The 21,801-nt window shown below is 35.3% G+C and overlaps 1 protein-coding gene across 2 annotated transcripts in view; it reads right to left on the reverse strand.

Moving 5' to 3' along the window:
- The window catches only part of CEP128 (centrosomal protein 128), a gene marked incomplete at both ends in the record, with an annotated part of 425,269 nt that overhangs the window by 51,546 nt on the left and 351,922 nt on the right, over positions 1-21,801 (reverse strand). For both annotated transcript variants that reach the window (XM_080707841.1, XM_080707842.1), the window contains one exon: positions 13,148-13,171. In XM_080707841.1, the coding sequence (XP_080563967.1) occupies positions 13,148-13,171 (24 nt within the window). The remainder of the gene's footprint in view (positions 1-13,147; positions 13,172-21,801) is intronic.

Genomic DNA, 21,801 nt, shown 5'->3' on the forward strand with positions numbered 1-21,801 from the left:
TTGTAATCCCAGCCTTTGGGAGGCTGAGACTGAAAGATCATGGTTCGCGGACAGTCTCAGCTACTTAATGAGGCCCTCCGCAACTCAGCCAGACAATTTCAAAATAAAGAATAAAAAATAAAATTGGGAGAAGAGTGTAGCTCAGAGGTCAAATGCCTCTGGGTTCCATCCCTAGACCCCTCCCCCCAAAAAATTAAAAACAAAAAAACCAATAGTGATACCTACTCTAACACAGAGGGGTGAAAGTAAGTTTTTTTTTTATTTTTATTTTATTGGTACACTATAGTCTCACATCATAACGTGGATCATGTTGACAATGGCATATATTCACACAGTACTTGGAATGGTCCGTTGCCCTCCCATTCCCCTTTTCCCGCCCTCCCAATACTGAGTGTCTAGGTTAACAATGTCATATTCACATGTATATACATACTAAATGTAGCTTTTTCATTGATTAACCTCAGCCTTCTTCTCCCCTACCCCTCTTTTCTGGCTTTGCTGAGGTTTCCCTTCCCCGCCCCCCATTGTACATAACTTTGCTTTGTAATTTCCAGAGATGTGCCAGCACACCCATGGAATCTTGAACAAGCCTGAAGGTCAACAGGCATGTGTAGTTCAAATCTGTTACCACTAATGCTAGCTGAATGAATTCTTTAGAGATATGCTGGAGACTATAGTTATTTATTTATTTATTTATTTATTTATTTATTTATTTATTTATTTATTTTTGGTGGTACTGTGGGTAGAACCCAGGGCCTTTCTACCTCTGGTCTATATTCCCAGACCTATTTTATACTTTATATAAAAACAGGGTCCCACTAAGTTGCTGAGAGCCTCACTAAGTAGCCGAGGCTAGCTTGGAACCTGTGAGGTCATCCCGTTTCAGCCTCCCAAGCACTGGGATTACAAGCGTGTGCCACCACACCCAGCAAGACTGTAGTTTAAAAAAAATAAAAATCAATTATTTAAGAAATTTTCAGTGATTTTAATGTTTCTCAATATAAGCAAATTTGTATTTTCTCCGTAGAGCTTTAGGTTATGACTTATCCTATACGCTATGTTACTGCTATAAGCATACTTTGAAAATAAGGGAATGAGACTGTTTAAAGGATTCAAGAAGATGAATAAATGCTACATCTTTTCACATTTTCTGTTTATCAATGGTTTCAAAATTTTGGTGACTTTGTAAAATAGTATTCAAACTATGTATGTCCTCTACATACACATAGGCGTGTGTGCATATGTGAGTACACACATACACACACATGTTTTAAGGTGGTTTAAATGTTTTCATTGTCATTTTAAGTAGCTGCAAAGGATGACATTTCTGTAATATTGGAAGTATTAACATCTTCAATTGCAACTCTTGTAGTCCTTATGTAAACTTATCCAATGAAATTTACAAACCTCAGTATTGGCAGCCACCATTTATCTACTTACAAAACAAGTAGAATCCTTTTTACAAGCCAAAAATTTCAGCATGGTTTTTCCCTTTTAATTTATTTCCAATTTATTTTGTCTTACTGGCTGTTGTCCTAATATAAAATACACGTGGTCTTTAAACCATTACTCTACCATACTTATCTTTCCCTGTAAGAAAAATGTGTGTGTGCGCGTGCACGCATGTGTGTTTGTGTGTGTATGTATATATGTGTATATATGGAGAAAGAGAGGAGAGAGGGGGGGGGGAGAGAGGGGGTAGAAAGAGAAATAAGTGGGGAGAGGGAGGGAAGGAAAACAGAGAGAGACAGACAGACAGACTGACAGGCCACAATACTCTAAGTGGACATTACACAGTTTTTGGACTGAATTATCATTGCAATCAACACTAGGTTCCATTACAAATTTAGAGAAACAATGATTAAGTATGAAATATAAAACAGAAATTCAAAATTATCTGTCTTAATAGAATGAATATAGCATCCTTCCTGTGTACTCAATTTGTTCATGTATCCATGGGTAAATGATAATTTTTGTTTGAATAAGACAGGGTTCCACTTAATTTCTATTCTACTTTGTTTCCACAGATTTAATCACCAAGAATCTTGTTCATATAAAAAAATACATGAAAATAAAGCAGGCTTCTTTGAATAATCTTAGTGTCTCAGGTGTCTTTGCACTTTTATGACAAATATTACAGAGTAATGTCATCAAAAATTGATTTTAATGACCAACTTGATTAAATTGAATTTTGACTTTATTGACAGCCAAGATTTGGAAACCACTTGACTTACAATGGACTAGAATGCAGTAATTTACTTTCTGTTTCCGGAAACTATACTGAAAAAGGTTTATCTACCAACACTTATGAAATGACTTGCACTGCTCTTATTCTGCTAAGAGATATTTTAACTCAACCTATACAGAAAACACTGAGAAATATAAAAACCCTGTTAACTTTAATACCACTTTATAAGTGTAATTTTTATATCACGACTTTAACTTAGCATTAAATATATTCTCATCAAAACCTGAGAAAGGAAGATTGGCAAGGCCAGTCTTCTTGTCAAACTCATCAGACAAAGCAGGTTTCTTTTCTGGCTGAAAAAAGAAGCCGGCCTTTATCCTTTTGTTGTTATTTCAAAGAAATGTAATAATATGCATCCCTGTGACCAATATCTCACTTTAGAGCTAAATTTCGAAGACAGAGAAATAGATAAGGCGTGAAGAACAGCTAGATTCTGTCATCCAGATGAAGCAAGATGCTGCTGTCTTCAATTGTTTCTTACTAGCATTATTTTGATTTCTAGAGGCAGACAGGGAAAGGTGAGCTCATTAAACTGGCTTTAGCTCTTCGGCCCTAAAAAACATATTTCTAACTCAGCACAATTTAATCCCCAAACTCCATATCCAAAGATGCGTCTTTGTTTTTAGCAAAAATATATGTGTGTCAAAGAAAGACACAAAGTTTTAGCTCAGTGTCTTGATTACAGGCAGCCAGCAGGCACCAGAATCTTAAGCCTTTTTTTGGTACCCTACCATGCCTGGGAGAATACTGAATGGATGGGTGAGTGGGTGGGTGAGATGCATGCCTTTTAAAAAAATAACTGAGAGAGGTCTTGTAGAAATGAGAGGTCTGTTAAAGGGAAGAGGCCTCTTTCAAGCTGAGCCAGTTTATGAGAACATGTATATAAAAGCTGAAGGGATAAAAATCAATTCTCTTTAAACCATTTGCTCTTGAAGAGTTCTTGAAAGATCTCTGCATACTCCTGGGAATAAACCACCCCAGGTGGAAGGAAGCTCATGCTCTACCTCACCAGCTGTCTTTGAACATTTCTATTGGGGATAGCATTATTCATTTTGTAATAAAGTTAAGAAGAAATGTTATGCTCACAGGTTTCAATTTCCTTTTATTTTTGGTGAAATTTATCACAGATAAAGGAGAGTTCATGAAATACATGTGGACGGCTTATAGAAAATGAGACTCCGTTGCAGTTTCAATTAGCATTTCCCTGTTCACTACTGAACACGAGTACCTTCTCAGTTTCTTCTACAACTGAAATGCTTACTACTCAGGGGATTTCCCTTTTTGTTTTCGTTTGAAATTTGGGTCAGTGGTCTATTCATAACTGCTTTGTAAAAAATAAAATATAAATATATATTAGTAGTGATGACTACTACAATGTATTTCAAGCGTGGCTTTTAATTATTTTTTGTTTGATTTGCGGAGGATCTTAATTTTAATGGGGTCACATCGGTCTTTCTTATATACGTTCTATTTTTCCAATGTCTTCTTTGCTTATGTTCTTTCTTTCTTTACCCCTTCCCCATCCTCCTAAGTTATAAGATCATGAAAATATTCAACTCATTTTTCTTCTAAAACTTTTATGCTTTTGCCATTCACATTTGGGCATTCATTGGTTTTTGTATCTGAGTCAGAGATCTAAATTAATTTTTCATACCAGCTATTAAAAATATCTATCCCCTCCTCATATGTGATGTCAGTTGTGTCAGAAATGTAGTTTCCATGCACACATATTTCTGTTTCTGTTTTCCAGTTCACTATTTGGTTATATCGACTTTTTTTTTTTTTTTTTTTTTAACTGGGGTTCCTGGAAACCCTTCTACCTCCTGGCTACACTCCCAGACCTATTTTTATACTTTTTTATTTGGAAACAGGGTCTCTTAAGCCAGCGCGTCTGGCTTCGAACCTGCAGGATCCTCCTGTCTCCACCTCCCAAGAGCGGGGATTACAAGCGTGCACCACCATGCCCGGCTTACATTGACCTCTTCACATACTCTTATGCCAGGTCTATACAATCTTTATTTCCCAAACTTTGATAAGTTTTAATATAAATTTTTAAAAAAATTCCCCTTCCTGTTCAGAAATTTCTTGACTATTCCAGGTTAAATTCTCTATAAAAGACTTGTATTTTGGAGAAACAGATTATTTTCCTACATATATATACTTTATATTATTTCTTATATTTGTATTAGTATACTTTAATTTACATTTTCTTAGATGTGATTATTGCTAGATTAGAAGTAAAATTGCCTTTATATTTGGTTTCTATCAAATAAATTTGCCAAACCATTTTTAAAAATAATCTAACCATTGATTTCTTCCTCTGTTAATATAAACAACAATAGCACTTGAAAATACTAATAGTTTTACTGAGGGTAGGCTCACTTGCACATTATTTAATAGAAATTATAGAACAGAAGAGTATTCCTTGTTTGTTCCTGATCTTAAAAAAAGACTTTCAGAATTTCAAGATAATATTTTGCTACAGACTTGTTTCCATACAGCCTTTATCAAAAGAAAGAAGTTTCCTTCCATTCTTAGGTTACTGAAATGTTGATGATGATATTGGTGATGGTAGCGGTAATAGTAAGCACTTCTTATTCATCTGTTAAGATAAATTTATTAAATTTTACTTCTCTTTAATCTGTCCCTATGTTAAAAAACATTGACAGACGTTTTTAAAAGAAAGCCAAACTGAACTTGTGGAATAAACTCAATTATGAGCTTATGATGATAAATTATATTTTTTATATGTTGGAGTATAAAATACAAAAATGCTATATAAAAATTAACAATTTATTTTTCAAATAGTTTTACATTCATGTTAATCACTGAGAAAATATGAATTCCTCTTACTTATACTTTCTTTTTAAATTTTTATTGGTGCATTATATTCATACATCATATTGGGGTAAAAAACTTGTGTGTATAGACGTGTACACATCACTGATTTAACCCCTACCCAATTCCCACCCCATTCCCTCCCCATCCCTCCCTCCCTTGCTCGGCTTAGTGGTTGACTTCGATATGTTTAAGTACATTGTGTGTTTTAGAGATTTTCCTCTTCCCCTCCTTTACTTATACCTTCTGTGTCTGGTCTTTGGCATGGAGTTCATGCAGACTCATAATGTGAGCTTGTGTTTTAATCTCTGAAAAAATCTTTTGTAAAATAAAAATTATTGGTTCCTGAAACATTTGTTAAAGATAATTTATAAAATGATTGGGGTTTGGTGGTTTTAGATACATGTTTAATTGAAATGATGGATTAAACACTATTTTTAAAATTTTGAGACTATTCATGCTATTTATTCTAAGTTCTGATGAATATGTTTTTCAAGGAATGAGATTATTTCTACTAATTTTACTATTTTGAAAATTATTAATGATACTCTCTTGTGTGGTTAAATTCTCCAGTATCTATAGTTACATTTTCTTTTTCAAGCACAGTGGACATTTTTATCTTATTAGGGTTGGTTGATCAAATCATGTTGATTGGTCAACCAACCAACTTAATTTTGTTGGCCTGAGTGCATGTATTTTTTTTTTTTTTCCAGTACTGGGGATGGGACCCAGAGGCATTCTACCTCCGAGCTACATCCTCAGCCCTATTTTTTTCTTTATCCTGAAACAGTCTGCGTTGCAAAGGGCCTAAGTAGCTGAGGCTGTCTATGAACTGCAATCCTCCTATCTCAGCCTCCCAAATGCTGGGATTACAAGCATGCACCACCATGCCTGGCGCATGTTTGTTTCCTATTTTGTTAATTTCTAGATTTTTTTATTTTCCTTTCTTTTTGTTTTTTTGGATTTATTATTCTTTTGATTTAATTTAAATTTTTATCTCCTTTCCTAATGTAAGTATTTACAGCTTTTGTGGTACTTTATTTTGAAACAGGGTTTCACTAACTTGTAGAGGAGCTCACTAAGTAGCTGAGGCTGGCCACGAACCTGCAATTCTCCTGTCTCAGTCTACCATGTACTGGGATTCCAAAGATGTGCCTGTACTGGGATTACAGATATATGCCACCATGCCTGGCTCTAATTTTATTTATTTATTTATTTATTTATTTATTTATTTATTTATTTAGTGTGTGGTACTGGGGATTGAATCCAGGGCCATTCTACCTCTGACTTATACCTCCAGCTCTATTTTTAATTTTATTTCTGAAACAGGGTTTCACTAGGTTAATGAAAATCTTACTACCTCACTCCTTGCTGAGGCTGTCCTTGAAACTGTGATCTTCCTGCCTCAGCCTCCCAAGTATTTGGATCACACACATGCACCACCACACCCAGCTGCATTTAATTTTAAATTAAGTTTCACTGTTCCCGCTTAGTTTGACATATAATAATCATTCCGTTCTATACATTTTAGAGTCTCCACTACTTATGGATTGTATAGAAGCATACTTGAAAATTTCCAAATGGCTATGGTTTATCCAGTTATATTTTTGAATCTTAGAGCTAGATATGACTATATCACTAAATTTTGGTCCATGAAAAGGTACGTACAACTTTCGGGTTCTACTATAGTAAAGCTTTTATTATTTTCTGTATTTTTATTGGTGCATTGTAATTATACATCATAGTGGGGTTAAAAGCAATACAAACATACATGCTCACGGCAATCGGTGTGTTTTCCTCCACGACCCACCCACCGCTTCCCCTCCCCATAAATGTGAGAATGGTAATGATACCTCCATCTATGGACATAAAATTATTTGAACTATTTTCTTCCTCAGATCCCCTTTTTGCCCTTCCCACCTACCTTCCCCAAGCCCCTTCCAGTCTTCTACTGCTCTTTGTCCTTATTTATCAAAGTCCCTTTGTTTCACATTTTTTTCTATAGCTTCCACACGAGAGAAAATACACAACCCTTAACATCCTGAGACTGCTTGACCCCACTATCCATAATATTTTCTAGTTCCATTCATTTTCCTGCAAATGACATAATTTTTATCTTTCTGGCTAAGTAAATTTCCACTGTGTATATATGCCCATTTTCTTTATTCATTCATCTTTTGACGGGCATTGATGTTGGTTCCATGATTTGGCTATTGCGAATTGTGATGTTATAAACGTGGATATGTATATATCACTGTAGTATTCTGGCTTTAATTCTTTTGGAACAAAACTGAGGTCTGGTGTCACTAAGGCATGTGCTGCTTTCATTCCTCATCTTTTGAAGAACCTCCATTCTGATCTCCATGTTGGCTGTACTAATTTATGATCCCACCAACCGTGTATAAGAGTGCCTATTACCTCACATCATCACCAGCATTTATTTATTTTCTTTATTGATGACTGTCATTGTATCTGGAAATAGAATGAATTTCAGTGTAGGTTTTCTCACACACACCCCCTTTTTTTTTTCTTATGGTGTTAGGGATGGAACCCAGGGGGCATTTTACCTCTGAGCTACATCCCCAGCCCTATTTGATTCTTTTATTTTGAAACAGGGTCTCACTAAATTGCTGAAAGCCTCACTGTTGCTAAGGCTGGCTGTGAACTTGGGATCTACCTGTCTCAGCCTCCCAAGTACTAGGATTACAAGAGTGCACCACTACACCTGGCTCTATTTATAATACAAATATAATAGATACAAAACAGGCCCTGGATCATGAACAGGAAGGAATATTGAGGATGCGACAGAACAACCTGGGTTTCTGACACTGTGGTGATACCATACCTGCCACGGGCCATTTTTGTTTAAATTGTTAGATGAAAGAAACAAATTTGTATCTTACTGAACCCAGTATTATTTTGGATTTCCCTATTTTAGGGTTATTGTCATATCTAATTTTAAAACAGAGGCATGAGAATCAAAGTTATCGTGATATTAATAGAAATGAAAATGCTCTGAGATCTAAGAGGTGATAGGAAGAGCTGGGTTTATATCTTCAAGTTGAATTCACTCTTTATTTCTTACTGGAGTGTTTATCTTTCCTTTTTTACCCTTGACCTCCCACTTACTAAGTTTACTAGTTTCTTCCTCTAAACAATGACATCACTTTGACCCCTCTGCTTGACCTCTCTGTTGACCAGGTTGCCCTAAGCCCTAACTTTTATGAGTCTCCCATTTCTAAAGGTGATGACCAACAGCTGCTCTTTGCCGATTGTCACCTACAGTTTCTTGCCAGACTACTCTATCCTGCAGTCTGCTACTACCTTTCCATCTCTTTAGAGCATTTTATCGAACCACCACGGATGCTGGATAAAAACCACACATGGGTCTCTACTGGGTACAGAGCTATGCTACTACCTTTCACCGCCCAGCTTTACAATTCAGATGACAGAAATTCAAAGTGATCACCACACTCTTTTCTCAGGAGTAGCTGAAATCCTTCCTAAAGGTGTTTCAGGAGCCAGTGCTGACCAGAAGCAACTGGCACTTAAGAGGAATCCGCCTGTTCCTTTAACAAAAGATCAAATATAAACTCCTTGGTTTCTATTTCAAAGCCCCTATTACTCTCCTATTACTCCCCAAAACTTTTATATATGTATTATTTTTGATGAAACCATTGGAGTATATGAATAAGGCTTTGAAATAATATAGAAAGTTACTAGGGCTCTTCCAAAACTAGAAAACTAGTTTTTGCCTAGCATACCCTTCCATGCCTTCTGATTCTACAAGACCTTTATACCTGTCATTGTCTTTGAGTTATTTATAACTCAGAGTTGCGGATAATTGATGGCAATGCCTTGGTTCTTGTTCATAGACAATAAATTTTGTCTAGTGAGTTTCAATTGATTTCCCTTTTCTACTGTGGAAGAAGAAAACTGCCTCTAGTTTACATTCGTTTCAGAATTCTAGTGCCTATTTATGTAAGACTCTTTGTATGGTACTGAAGGTTGAAACCTCCGAGCATTCTACCTCTGAGCTACATCTTCAGCCCTATATTTTTATTCTTTATTTTAAAACAGGGACTCACTAAACTGTGGAGGGCCTAAGTAGCTGAGGCTGATTTCGAACTTGTGATCCTCCTGTCTCAGCCTCACAAATAATGGGATGAAAAGGGTGCAACACCATGCCTGGCTTATACATGATTCTTTGAATGTTCCTTTAAATCAGTTGTAATATCATGCTCATTCCCTCATTAATTAGTAAGTTAAATACATATATTTGTCAGGAGTTCATTTTATAATTATATGAAAATCATAAATTTGACTCTTTAAAAATATTCTTTTATTGACACCTCTGTTGAGTATTGCCTTCAATATTTTATTAAGCTCCTGACATGGAATGCCCACCCTGGTTCTTGACCCCTGACACCACTGATTCTTCATATTTCAGAGATAAAACTCCTCACCATGTCCTCTAGCTTTTAAAGAATCCATGACTTTCATCATGAACTTAGACCACAGTGATATCTTCACTCATTTTCTCATTATCTTTACTTCATAATAGTTTCTACAACATGAATTACCTGTTTCATTCACATATTATACAGAGCACATTTTCATCTCATATTACCAATGTATTTACATTTAATTGACTCCTTTCCTCAATTGAGATCATGTTTTAGGAGAGCACTGATCTCAAGTTTATTTACTCCTTTTCTCCTCCTAATGTCAACACCGGGCCTTATATACTGCTCAGTAAATAACCACTGACAAGTCCCATCCATTGCCCCTGAGCCAGGGCTGTCAATCAAGATTTTTTTCCCCCAGATAATCACTTAGCTTTGTTTGGAAGATTGACCTGCTATATTTTGGCTGAAAGTAGTTTCTTCCCAGGAAAATACACATTAAACTTTAGTGAAGATAGTTAGAGAGTTTGAAATACCAAGAGTGTGTATCTAGAAAATTAGAAAATGCAGAACAAATTGAAGCACTTCTGGGGAATTTTTCCTCAACTATTAGACTAATATTATTAATATCAATACTGCTAAGTGTAGTCTTTTATGAGGGTAGGAAACACTGAGTTCAGTTATTCTACAAATGGTAAATGAATGTCTACCATATATTAGAATTTTTTAAAAATAGGATCTTGGGATTAATTTGCAAGTAAAATGCAATTTTTAATCCTAGGAGTTTACCTATCAGTGAAGAAGGAGAAGGAAAAAAAATCTAAGAGGAGAGAAAATGGGCAGATGATTGATCCTGATTTAAACATAGAGATAATTGGTAGAAATACACTTCAAGTTTCTTATTTTGATGAAAAAAATCACACTTTCAGGTACTTTAACGAACTGATCCTTCTTATTGACTACTGCAAATATTCTTAATGGCACAACAAAATTTCAGACTGGCAAATTTGCACCACCATAACATACACATACACTAGATACAACACCTATGTGCCATTAATCCTAACTCAACCAAAAGTGTTGGATGGCAAGCACTTTTCTATGCTTTATATGCTTAGTTGGGAGAGAATAATAAGTGATCTTAAGATTGCTTTCAGCATATTTGATTTTATGAACTATAAAATACTTTACCAGTTGAACAATCTACCAAGTGAATTAAATTCTGCTCCTTAAAATGCCCTATGAAGTCAAAGGACTTCATAATATTTGAGCATTAACATTATTGCTGAGCATCTTAATTTTATGGTTTTACTTATGGTAATCATTTCAAATTAAAACTATCTTGAGAAAACTGCTGCTGTAAAAAACCAAGTCCATTTAATCAATTTTAGTTTTCTCATGAGGACTTTTAATTTTTACCTTTACTCCTGGAAGAACCTTTAACATAAGACATTTAAGATTCTACTGCAAGCCAGGTGTGGTGGCGCACGCTTGTAATCCCAGCATTTGGGAGGCTGAGATAGGAGGATTGCGGTTTGCAAATAGCCTCAGCTATTTAGTGAGGCCCTTTACGACTCTGTGAGACCCCATTTCAAATAAAGAATAAAAAAATAGGGCTGAGGGTGGAGCTTGAAAGTAGAATGTCCCTGGGTTCCACCCCCAGTACCACCAAAACAACAACAACAAAAAAAGATTCTACTACATAATACTTTGTTAATAAAGATATTTGATAAATAAAAGACTGACAAAAGCAAAAGCTACATGTTTTCTGATACTGATATAATTTTACTTTCAGATATCACACTGGTATAGTTCAAAAATTAAATAAGAAAAAATAAGCAATCATATAATGATAATGATAATCTAAATTTGTCTGGTGCTATGTATTTTCACACGTATTTTTTCTTAATTTCTTAATTTCCATAACATGATAAAATAATTTTAATTTCCATAACATGATAAAATAATTTTAAGTTTAACCATTTTTAACAGATGTGGGAATCAAGAAAAGTATGATTTGATATGTTATATAAACAGCATTTTATATAGTGAGGCTAGGTCCTTGACCTCAAAAATTCTGATTTTTCTCATATTTTCAAAATAAGTATTTATTTCAAATAAAAATAAATTTCAAATAAAAATAAATTTCAAAAAAAATAAATTTCAAATAAAAATAAAAATTTCAAATAAAAATAAATTTCAAATAAAAACAAGTATTTATTTCAAAATAAGTATTTAACTCACATGCCAAATACTATCAGCAAGACATCCCTAAGGGTAAGTAAAATATATGTGGAGGAACGCTAGACATTTTATTCACTTACAATGTCACCATTCTGAAAATGAGAAGGTAAGTGGGCTTTCTAAATGGCCTAGAAAAATTTACCAACTAGGCTCTGAAAGCTGTCAATCAAAATCATTTGTTCACATTTTACTAAAATGTGCCCTATGAGCATCTTTCATTCCTCACATTTACAAAATAAATATCAACTTCGTTGGTTAAGTTTTTATTTTTTCCTGCTCACTAGAAACATATAAAAATATCACCACTACTCCAAAGATACTCTTAACATTCCCTATACTTCCTTAAAGACTTTGTAATGGGAAAATATGCAAATTAAGGAAGTGCATCGCATTTTATATGTCTTCATTTCTTCCCATGAAGCAGCATAATAAGTTTTACACTTTGTTTTTTTTTTGCAGTACTACAAAAATAATTTTTACTTTTAAGAAAATATAACTTAATGACAATAAAATATTTCTTAATGTAATCAATTACAGTTCTTCTAAGTCACATGGGTTATAAAAATATTTATGAAAATGTACATATTTTACAAAGTTTCCAACACAGAAGCTATTCAAATTACAACCCAAGTCCTTGCCTGCCCAAGTCACTTTTCTTTTTGCTCATTCTCTTTTGTTCTTTTTGTATACCTATAAGTTAAAATATACATGGTTTTGTATTCTAAATTAATTTTTATTTAATGACATATTGCAAGCCATTTTAAAAACCATCATGGCATGCTGAGTGAAAATTCAATACTAACCTATTATTTCATTGCCAACCAATAAATTGGCTTCTCTTTTTTTTTAACAATATATCATTTTTCAATAATTATTGCATGCAGTCTTTATATCTATGTACAATAATAAGCATGCAGTCTTTATATCTATGTACTTAAAATATTTTCTTACACTATTTCTACCAGTGAGATTATTCAGAAAAAGATTGGTCAGATTTTCTCATTTTTTATATTAGCAATAAACAAGATTAAAGTTGAAAACATGAACTTTATGAACGGTGTCCTGCTCTGAACTTTTAACAACCATGCCTTTCAGTGATTGTGAAGTACAGAAATCCATGAGGCATTAATTATGTTTAAAGTAATTATATTTTCTATAAATTAGTACATCTTGGCATATCAGTCCTGAGTGAGCAGTGATCAACGACATATGCTCACATTTTTATTTTTAATTTTTTAAAGTCTACTCCACATACCTTTTAGCTATAGTTTAGCTCATTTCCCCCTTTGAATCTGAGATGTAGGTTTTGAAATGCTTTCTGGAACTGCTTCCCTTCTTGTGCTCTGAAATCCATGTTAGGAGACAGCAATACTTCTGATATAAGAAGAAAGAAAAAAATGCCCCAACTTACCGTTTCTAATGCATGTACACGGTCCTGCAAATAAAACATAATATGTAATTATAAAACCGAACTATTCAAAACCATCACAAGTTGATTTATTTGGCCAGTTTTCTATTTACTCTGTATTAGTGATAGTTTATTTTAAAAACGAAAACTCAGACTCAGATTGATCTCTAGCACAGAAATTATAGCCATAAAAGGATCACTATGTCTCCTGTCATTTTATCTTATATTAAGACTACAACATTTGTAACATAATTTATAACATAAATTCAGGTCCAGCTACTGAAAACAGCTCTCACTACCACTCTATTGTTAAAATGACCTACCTGAGGATATATAAGTTTAAGATATATTTGAATATATGAATCACAACTACACGATAAAGTTATAGGAAAAAGTTAGTATACACACTAGCTCTCAGTTTGTAGAAAGTTGAAAGATGTGATCTTACGGGAAGGAAAAATTCAAATAAAAGAATAACTATATTAATCAAAGTATATAAGCAAGTTATTATTAAAAATAAGGCAGGAAAATAAATGAGGAAGACAGTTACATATGACCAATCTTGAACCCAGATAAGGTACCATTATCTAGCATCTTAGAAGGTTTACAGAAATACTGGTTTTAAAATGGGTCACTAAACCAGGTATAGTGGAGCACGCTTGTAATCCCAGTACTTGGGAGGCTGAGACAGGAGGACGGCAGGTTCCTGCCAGCCTCAGCTACTTAGTGAGGTCTTCACAACTTAGTAAGACCCTGTTTCAAAATAAATAATTAAAAGAAGGTCTGGGGGTATAGCTCGAAGGTAGAATGCCCCTGGGTTCAATCCCCAGTACTGCAAAAAGGAAAGGAAAGGAAAAGAAAGAAAAGAGAAGAGAAAAGAAAAGAAAAAAGAAAAGAAAAGAAAAGAAGAGAAAAGAAAAGAAAAGAAAAGAGCTGGGCATGGTGGCGCATGCTTGCAATCCCAGCAATTGGGAGGCTGAGACAGGAGGATTGCAGTTCGATCCTCCTTTTACAACTCAGTGAGGCCCTTTGCAACTGAGACCCTGTTTCAAAATAAAAAATCGGGATGGGAGTATAGCTTGGAGGTAGAATGCCTCTGGGTTCCATCTCCAGTACTGCAAAAAAAAAAAAAAAAAAAAAAAAAAAAAAAGGAAAAATGAAAAGAAAAGGGGTCACTAGCAACATTATTTTAAAAAAGTACTAGATGATTAAAACATGGTTGTATTTTCAAATTTTTCCAGAGCTAACAACTATAAACAGAATTTTTTTTACCAAACAAACAGTCCTGAATTTGAGAGAATCAGTCTGAAGATTCAGTCTGGAAAGTTGTCTTTTCCAGGAAGGTGAAGGTCATTTATCATTCTTTGTCGTTTTAAACATCTGAAGAAAATTGCTAGAATCTGAATTTCTCGTTGTTGTTAAATTGATTAATCATTCATCCTAAGAAACAGGTGTGTGGTGGTGGGGCTCAGCTCAGAGGATCCACGAGGACTCAGAGGCTCACATCCCTTGTACACATCCTCTCTGGTCACCAAAAACAGAGGGTTCACCTCTGAGGACTGCTGCAACCGGATCTCCAGCCCTCAGCCTGGGAAACTACGTGGAACATTTCTATCCATCAATATTTGGCTCTGTGGGCACACAGTAAATAAATATGCACAATCAACCCATAGCAGCCCTGTTCTTTGTACTTAGCTGGCACACCTGGGAGGACCTCACCCTTGCTCCCGTGACTTTCATAAAATGACTGCTATTTCTTTGAACTTGTGTGCTATCATGTATGAGTGCTTCACAGTAAATGCACACGATGCTTCAAGGGAGCGCTGATGTGTTGTGGCTGGGCTTCTTATTCACAGTACATCTGGGACAGAAGCACTCAGTAGGACTCTATCATCCTTTGCAGATGGAAGAGAACTTCATTAGTTACCTTCTGCAGACAGAAACGGCCTTTGGGCAGTTTATATGAACCATTCTGAAGGCTCTAAATATCTACAGCCCCTATTTGGGCCTTGAGATTTCCCCATATCATGGGTTTGTGGACCAATATTATCTGGGAATAGCATATTTTAAGAGCATGCATAGAACTGCCTTGAAGTAGATAATTTGACACGATATCAAAACAGTAAAATTGAATTAAGTTGAATTTGTTTTAATTCTTATCTCAGTATCTGACAAACATAAACTGATATCATTACAATTTCTTTTTTTGTGTGTGTGGGTCTGGGGATGGAACCCAGAGGCATTTGACCTCCAAGCTACACCCCCTGCCCAATTTTTTTTTAATTCTTTATTTTGAAACAGGGTCTCACTGAGTTGTGGAGGGCCTCACTAAGTAGCTGAGGCTTTCCGTGAACCACGATCCCCTGATCTCAGCCTCCCAAATGCTGGGATTATGAGCCTGCGCCACCACACCCGACTATATCATTACAATTTATGTTAACTGTCTTCATGTTACCTAAATGTTTTTTGTTTTTTTTTTGAGGGTCTGGGGATGGAACCCAGGGGCATTCGATCTCTGAGCTACAACCTCGCCCTTTTTTAATTCTTTATTTTGAAACAGGGTCTCACCGAGTTGCAGAGGGCCTCACTTAAGTAGCTGAGGCTGTCTGTGAACCGCAATCCTCCCTCCAGTCTCAGCCTTCCAAATGCTGGGATTACAAGTATGTGCCACCACACCCAGGTCTTATGTGTTTTTAAAAGAAGTATGTACTTAGTCTACAAGCCTATATTTCCAAATAGTCAAAACAATTCTACTTCATTAAAATATAAACATAAATAATGTACATGAATAAATTTACTTATTTTTCTATTACTTGTTCCTTTCTACAGTGGTACTAAAGTGGTTTAATAAAAAATGAATATGTTAAGAAATGAGCAAAGTGGAAACATAAAAATTTTGTTTATTAACCTGAATTTTAATAATTAAATTTTTCAATAAACGACAAATAATGAGATACCAGCCATTTTTGTCAATTAGCAAGCTTTGTCTAAATTGCAGTTTTAAAGTTTTAATTAGGTTATAAGTAAAAAGAAGCTCTTGCTAGTAATCTGTTTAAATTATGTGATTTTAAAATTCAAGAAATTTTTGAAAATACGAAATAGTTATACTTGGCACTTTTTTAGTAAACAAGTTTTGTTACTATATATTTGTATATAAGAGAGTTAGGCTACTGTATAGTCTTAATCTCAAAAAATTTGCGTATTTCCTCATGAACTACTATTATTAAAATGAGAGGCACTTAAGCCAATAGTGTGGCTTTGATAAAAACCACAGGGAAAATGCCAATAAATGGCCTAGAAATAACGTATAAGTACAACAAAAACTTTATCCTCCCTAACCTATAGTACCATGCCTAGAGCTATAATGGCAATGTTTTATATTTTTTTTAATCTCCGATATTCATTTCAACAAAGTTTATCTTTAAGTTCTGCATGTTAAGCAATGCCTCCCCAGCCCATTTTTCCCAGATCAAAAAGCACTGTTAGGACACTGGCAGTAGGGATAGGAGGTGAGGGGCTTAGAGAGGGGAAAAAAATCCTTAGGAAAAATGAGTATACATGCAGGGCAATTCAGATGGCTTTAATAAATTATTGGCTTTAATTTTTGTGGTCCTGGATTATAAAAGTCTGATAAAACTATCTTCTTTCCAGGAAAAGGTACATTATACACAAGACACACACACACACACACACACACACACACACACACACACAAACACACATATACTTTTAATGGAAATCCACACTCTCTGAAGCCCACCAAAGGGCCTCCAAGTGACTTCATTCCAAACACATGTCTCTAAAATAAGACAAAAAATATTAGACAAATAACTTATTTTATTAAACCAATCTATTTACTTCTCTTTCTATATAACTAACACCAGTATCATGGGAAGAAATAATTATGGCAGAAAGATAATTAGAAAACTCTAGGTGGGAACAGAGGCTTAAATGAAAATCAAAGGAGAAATTTACTTCAAATAGTTTGAAGAAAAAAATTTGGAGAAGATAAAACCTGTATTGTTGCCATACTGTGTGTGTGTATGCGTGCGTGGTTAGATAATCCCTTTCCCACTCTTCTTTATTCTAAGCTGTAACAAGAGCAACAAATAAAAATGACTGTAATGCTTACTCTTAATGACTGTACAGTCACTGTATAGTCACTGAGTTAAATGAAGTGTTAATATCTATTTTTATCAGTATAATGAATATTACATATGCTTTCTAGTGAAAAAATGCTGCTAGGTATGATGTTTTAATTTATTCTGGGCTCGACAGATCAAGTAGGGAGAACTGTATTTTGGGAGTAGCCTATAGCATTAGTACTATTAAAAATGTATTTTTAATTTTTTATGACGATGTCAGTAACCTGCCTTGAACTGTAAATATTCATGTGCTACTTGGTCACTATGGGATGTACACTAGGACTTTGGAATGAAGGAAAGCAAAAATCACTGGCCTCGCTGGCGGTGGGCAAATATATGTAGGCTAAGCCAGGAAATGAGCGTGAAATGGATTACTTGTATCTGGATACCTGATCGTTAGCAGTTTATTTGATTCAGCTGAACCAATCAGTTAGCCATACTGATGCAGCCTTCATATCTGAGAGAAAAATTGGGAGTCTATAGCTCTAAATAATTGGGACTCTTCTGCCTCTGGTAAGAAGAACTGAGTGGGTTAAGTGGCTTTATCTCAATAAGACAGCATTTTCTAGGAATGCTTTAAATATACTATTAGCGCCGGGCATGGTGGCGCACACTTGTAATCCCTGCGCTTGGGAGGCAGAGACAGGAGGATCACGCAGGTTCGAAGCCAGCCTCACTGGCTTAAGAGACCCTGTTTCCAAAAATAAAAAAAAAAAATAGGTCTGGGAGTGTAGCCCAGATATAGAAGGGCTTCCAGGAACCCCAGTACCACCTAAAATAAATAAATAAATAAATAAATAAATAAATAAATAAATAAACTATTAGCTATGAACGCACCATACTACCATGAAATATAACAGGAACCTCTATCTTTCCCAAGTATAAGAAGCTTTTGTCTTAACTGGAAAATGCCTCAGAGGTAAAGGGTTTTGCTTAGAATCTCTATAAATATTTCAGTCCGTATGAAATCGAATAAAAAAGATCTCAGCTTTGCCATTTGTACTTCAGATCCCAAAACAAAGCAACAAAATTTTCTTTGAAAATGAAAAATTATGACAAAATTTTTCCTTTGGATGCACACACAATGTAATGTGGTATCAAGGTGTGCGCCCACAGAATGTGACTGCAAACCAAATATAGGGCAAATGACACAGAATTATCTTTCTCCAGGGACTGCCCAATTCAACAGTGGGACAGCCACTAGCAGGTAACAAAGGTATTTGCTTAGTAAGTGACATATGGACAGGAGAACATGAAAAATTATTGGCAAATAAAAAAAAAGATGATGAAGGTGGTTGGGGCCAATACAAATGACAACCAACGTAATTTTTATGATTGACTGTTCCCCAAAAGACACACTGGAACAATAGCTGAGGAGTATGGGAAGAAAGCCAGCGACTCAGAAACCAAAGTTCTATACTTTTTTTTTAAAAGATTTACATTTTCAAAAATAAAGTACACGTCTCCAGTTGTGAGGTTACTCATATATCTCTGAAACACGCTTTGAAGTCCTATGCAGAACATATTGCAATGGTGATTATGGCATAATTTATGAGCAGGCTTATGTCATGCAGAACTTGAAAACGATAGGGTACGCTTTCAATTTCAGGTGTGCAAAGGGCAGTGCATCTACTGCTGCCAAACATAGCTGGTCTAATGAGACTCCCTGAGGCTGATTTCTTTGTTTCTTTCAAGGACAAACATCTCCTGGGGCTTCTTGGTGAAGGGAATGCTCACAAGAAAGAACCAAAGAATTTCTTGGCCCAAGTGCTTTTCTCCTGGATACTCAATCACAGCAACTTGTCTTTAAAAGGACTGTCCTGCATGTCACACAGCTGAGTCATTAAATGGTCCAAGCAAACAGCCTACCTCTGGAATGAGATTTCTTACCTTTGAGTGATACCGACGATCCACATGATATTTGACATGCACAGTCAGTTACTCAATACTTATCGGGGATTAAAGTGGAAGGGATATTACATTAGAAACTCTCTCTTACACTTGATTTCCATATTCCTGTGTGCAGTTACCTCTCAGCATCTACATGAGAGCAACCGCTGATGAGGAAAATCAAGACCTAAGCAGAATGTTATAAAAATAATACACTGGGTTGACATGTTAGGTTTTCTTTTTTTTTTCTTTTGCTTCCTATTTTAGTTTAACTTAGATAAATTTAAGTTAAATCATTAATCTCCATTTCCTAGCATGCATGCACAGGAAGAGAAAAAAGGTAGCTGAAGGATCGAAAGTATTACTTGAGTTATCTGCCCTTTGGTCATCAGTGAGAAACTATTCTTTCTAGCTAAGAAAACCCAGCATGAAAATGACCCAACCAGTTCTTGCTTAAGATGTACTTCTGGGATGCATACCTGAAGGATGGCTTATCCTGCATCTCCTAAAATAAAGCAGATGTATTTAGACTATTCAGTTTCAAATATCCTAAATATTCCTACCTATGAAATACTTAACTGCTTTTTCTTCAAACTGAGCTTCATTCTGATTTTTCACTGTAGTCTGACTACCGTCTTCCCAAGGTGGAAATTTAAATAGTAGCTTCGGCTGTTTAAGAGAGATGTGGGTTATCAAAGAGTTGGAGAGCTTTCTTATCTTAAAGTAATTGGAAGCACTCAAAAATAGTAATAGCCACAAAAATAACACTAATAAGACTGTAATCATTCAAACTTTTAAATCATTTAAATCTTTGCATTTAGAGAAATGATATCACTTAGTACTTTTACAATGATTCCTTATATAATTTCTTATCTAACTTAAAACCACAAATTTAAGAGAAATTCTTACTTAAAATCTAAAACATTTTACTCTCTAGGACTATAACTAAAGAGGAGTGATTCAATTCAAAGTGTTCTCAATTGCTTGCTTTCACAAAATTATCCTGAATGCAACTGATCCTAAATTCCAAAGTCTAAGAAATGAAGGAATAAGTAAGATGATGGCTTGTTAACAGTTGTTCCTGGGTAGGTTTAGCCAGTATTGCAAGCTCCTCAGACCCAGGGATAACAGAACATTGATGTGGTGTCGCTGCAACAGTGCAGGAGGGCCTAATTACTTGAAATTATACTTTCCTTTCATCTGCCAAATGATTCTACATCCTACCAAAAGAAATTTATTCTTGGTAGAAGAACTAAAAAATTTATTCTTGGGCTCCCCGATGCCAGTTCATCCATTATAAACAGCTCAGGAGTCAGCAAAAGTGGGCCAAATCCAGCTAGCCACCTGTTTTTATAGAACTATGAGCTAAAATAGTCTTTGTATTTTTTTTTTCATTGGGTTGGAAAAAAACAAAGTAAGAATATTTCATGATGTGAAAACTGTATGAAATCCAAATTTCAGTGTCCATAAATAAAGCTTTATTGGAACCTGGCTCAATCGTTTGCTGAATTGCTGTCTATGGAGACTTTTATGATAGTATACACAGGTAAGTTTTTGTGGGGAAGTATAAAGGAAGCAGTATTGACAATATTTAGAATCTGGCCCTTTCCAGGAAGTGTGGTGACTCCTGTTCTACGGTGTTAGTAGTGGAAAATCCTATAGGTCTCTGGAAAGAAAGAGGATAAAGTCAAACACTTACTAGGGACAAAAAAAATAAATAAATAAAAAGAGGAGACAGGACATACAATTTTTACCCAGGTTTTCAACTTTATAACTAAATTGTAAATTATACGTGCAGAAATACATATGCCCAGAAAATAAGTCATTGCTCAAGCCCTATAAGTTTCTTCTTTTCGTGCTTTTTTGCATTTTTTCCTTTATTATTCCTTCTTCCTTTTCTTCCATTGTCTTTGCTTCCTTCTCTCTTTGCTTCATTTCTTTCTCCCTCCCCTCCCCACTCACTGACACACTTACCCAATCCATCCACTCACATTCATTGATTAGGCACTCACTGTGCAAGATGTAAGATTATCAGGAAAGGAAAGTTTTCTCTGTCTCTGTGGAACTTACTTGCCAAGGGAGCTGGCAAAGTACAAGAAGATAACTAGGGACTGATTTGGGTGACGTTAAAGTTTTACATTAGACACATTGGTCAGGTTAAATCCCCATGAAGAGGTAACATTGGGCTGAAACACAAAGAACACAAATGAGATAGAAATGAGGCCCCCAAGGAGCCAGGAAAAGGGTTCAGGAGGAGGGGGAGGGAGGAATGCAAAGATCCCAGCACAGGAAAGGTTGTCCTTAATTTCAGGGGCAAAAGGGGCACAATAAGGGCATTGTGGTTGTTAAAAATGGCTCTTTAAGTTGCCAATATAATAAACATCGAAATTACTTATTCAAAATCTGTACTGATTAAACATACATTCTTGTTTTTAATATTTACAAGAATTTCCAGTGGGATCATATTATGAATTTCATTTCTCTAAAGGAGGAAATCCCACTCAAAAACGATAGTGGTACAATCTACATCATGTCCAGCTAGCGGTGTCTGGTCTGTTATCCAGGTCCAGATGCCCTGTAACAGCTCTGAAAAACTGGAACTAATGGAAACGCCCTATGATG

The sequence above is a fragment of the Muscardinus avellanarius genome (genome assembly GCF_963383645.1).
Source record: "Muscardinus avellanarius genome assembly, chromosome: 12".
In the NCBI taxonomy this organism is placed as follows: Eukaryota; Metazoa; Chordata; class Mammalia; order Rodentia; family Gliridae; genus Muscardinus; species Muscardinus avellanarius.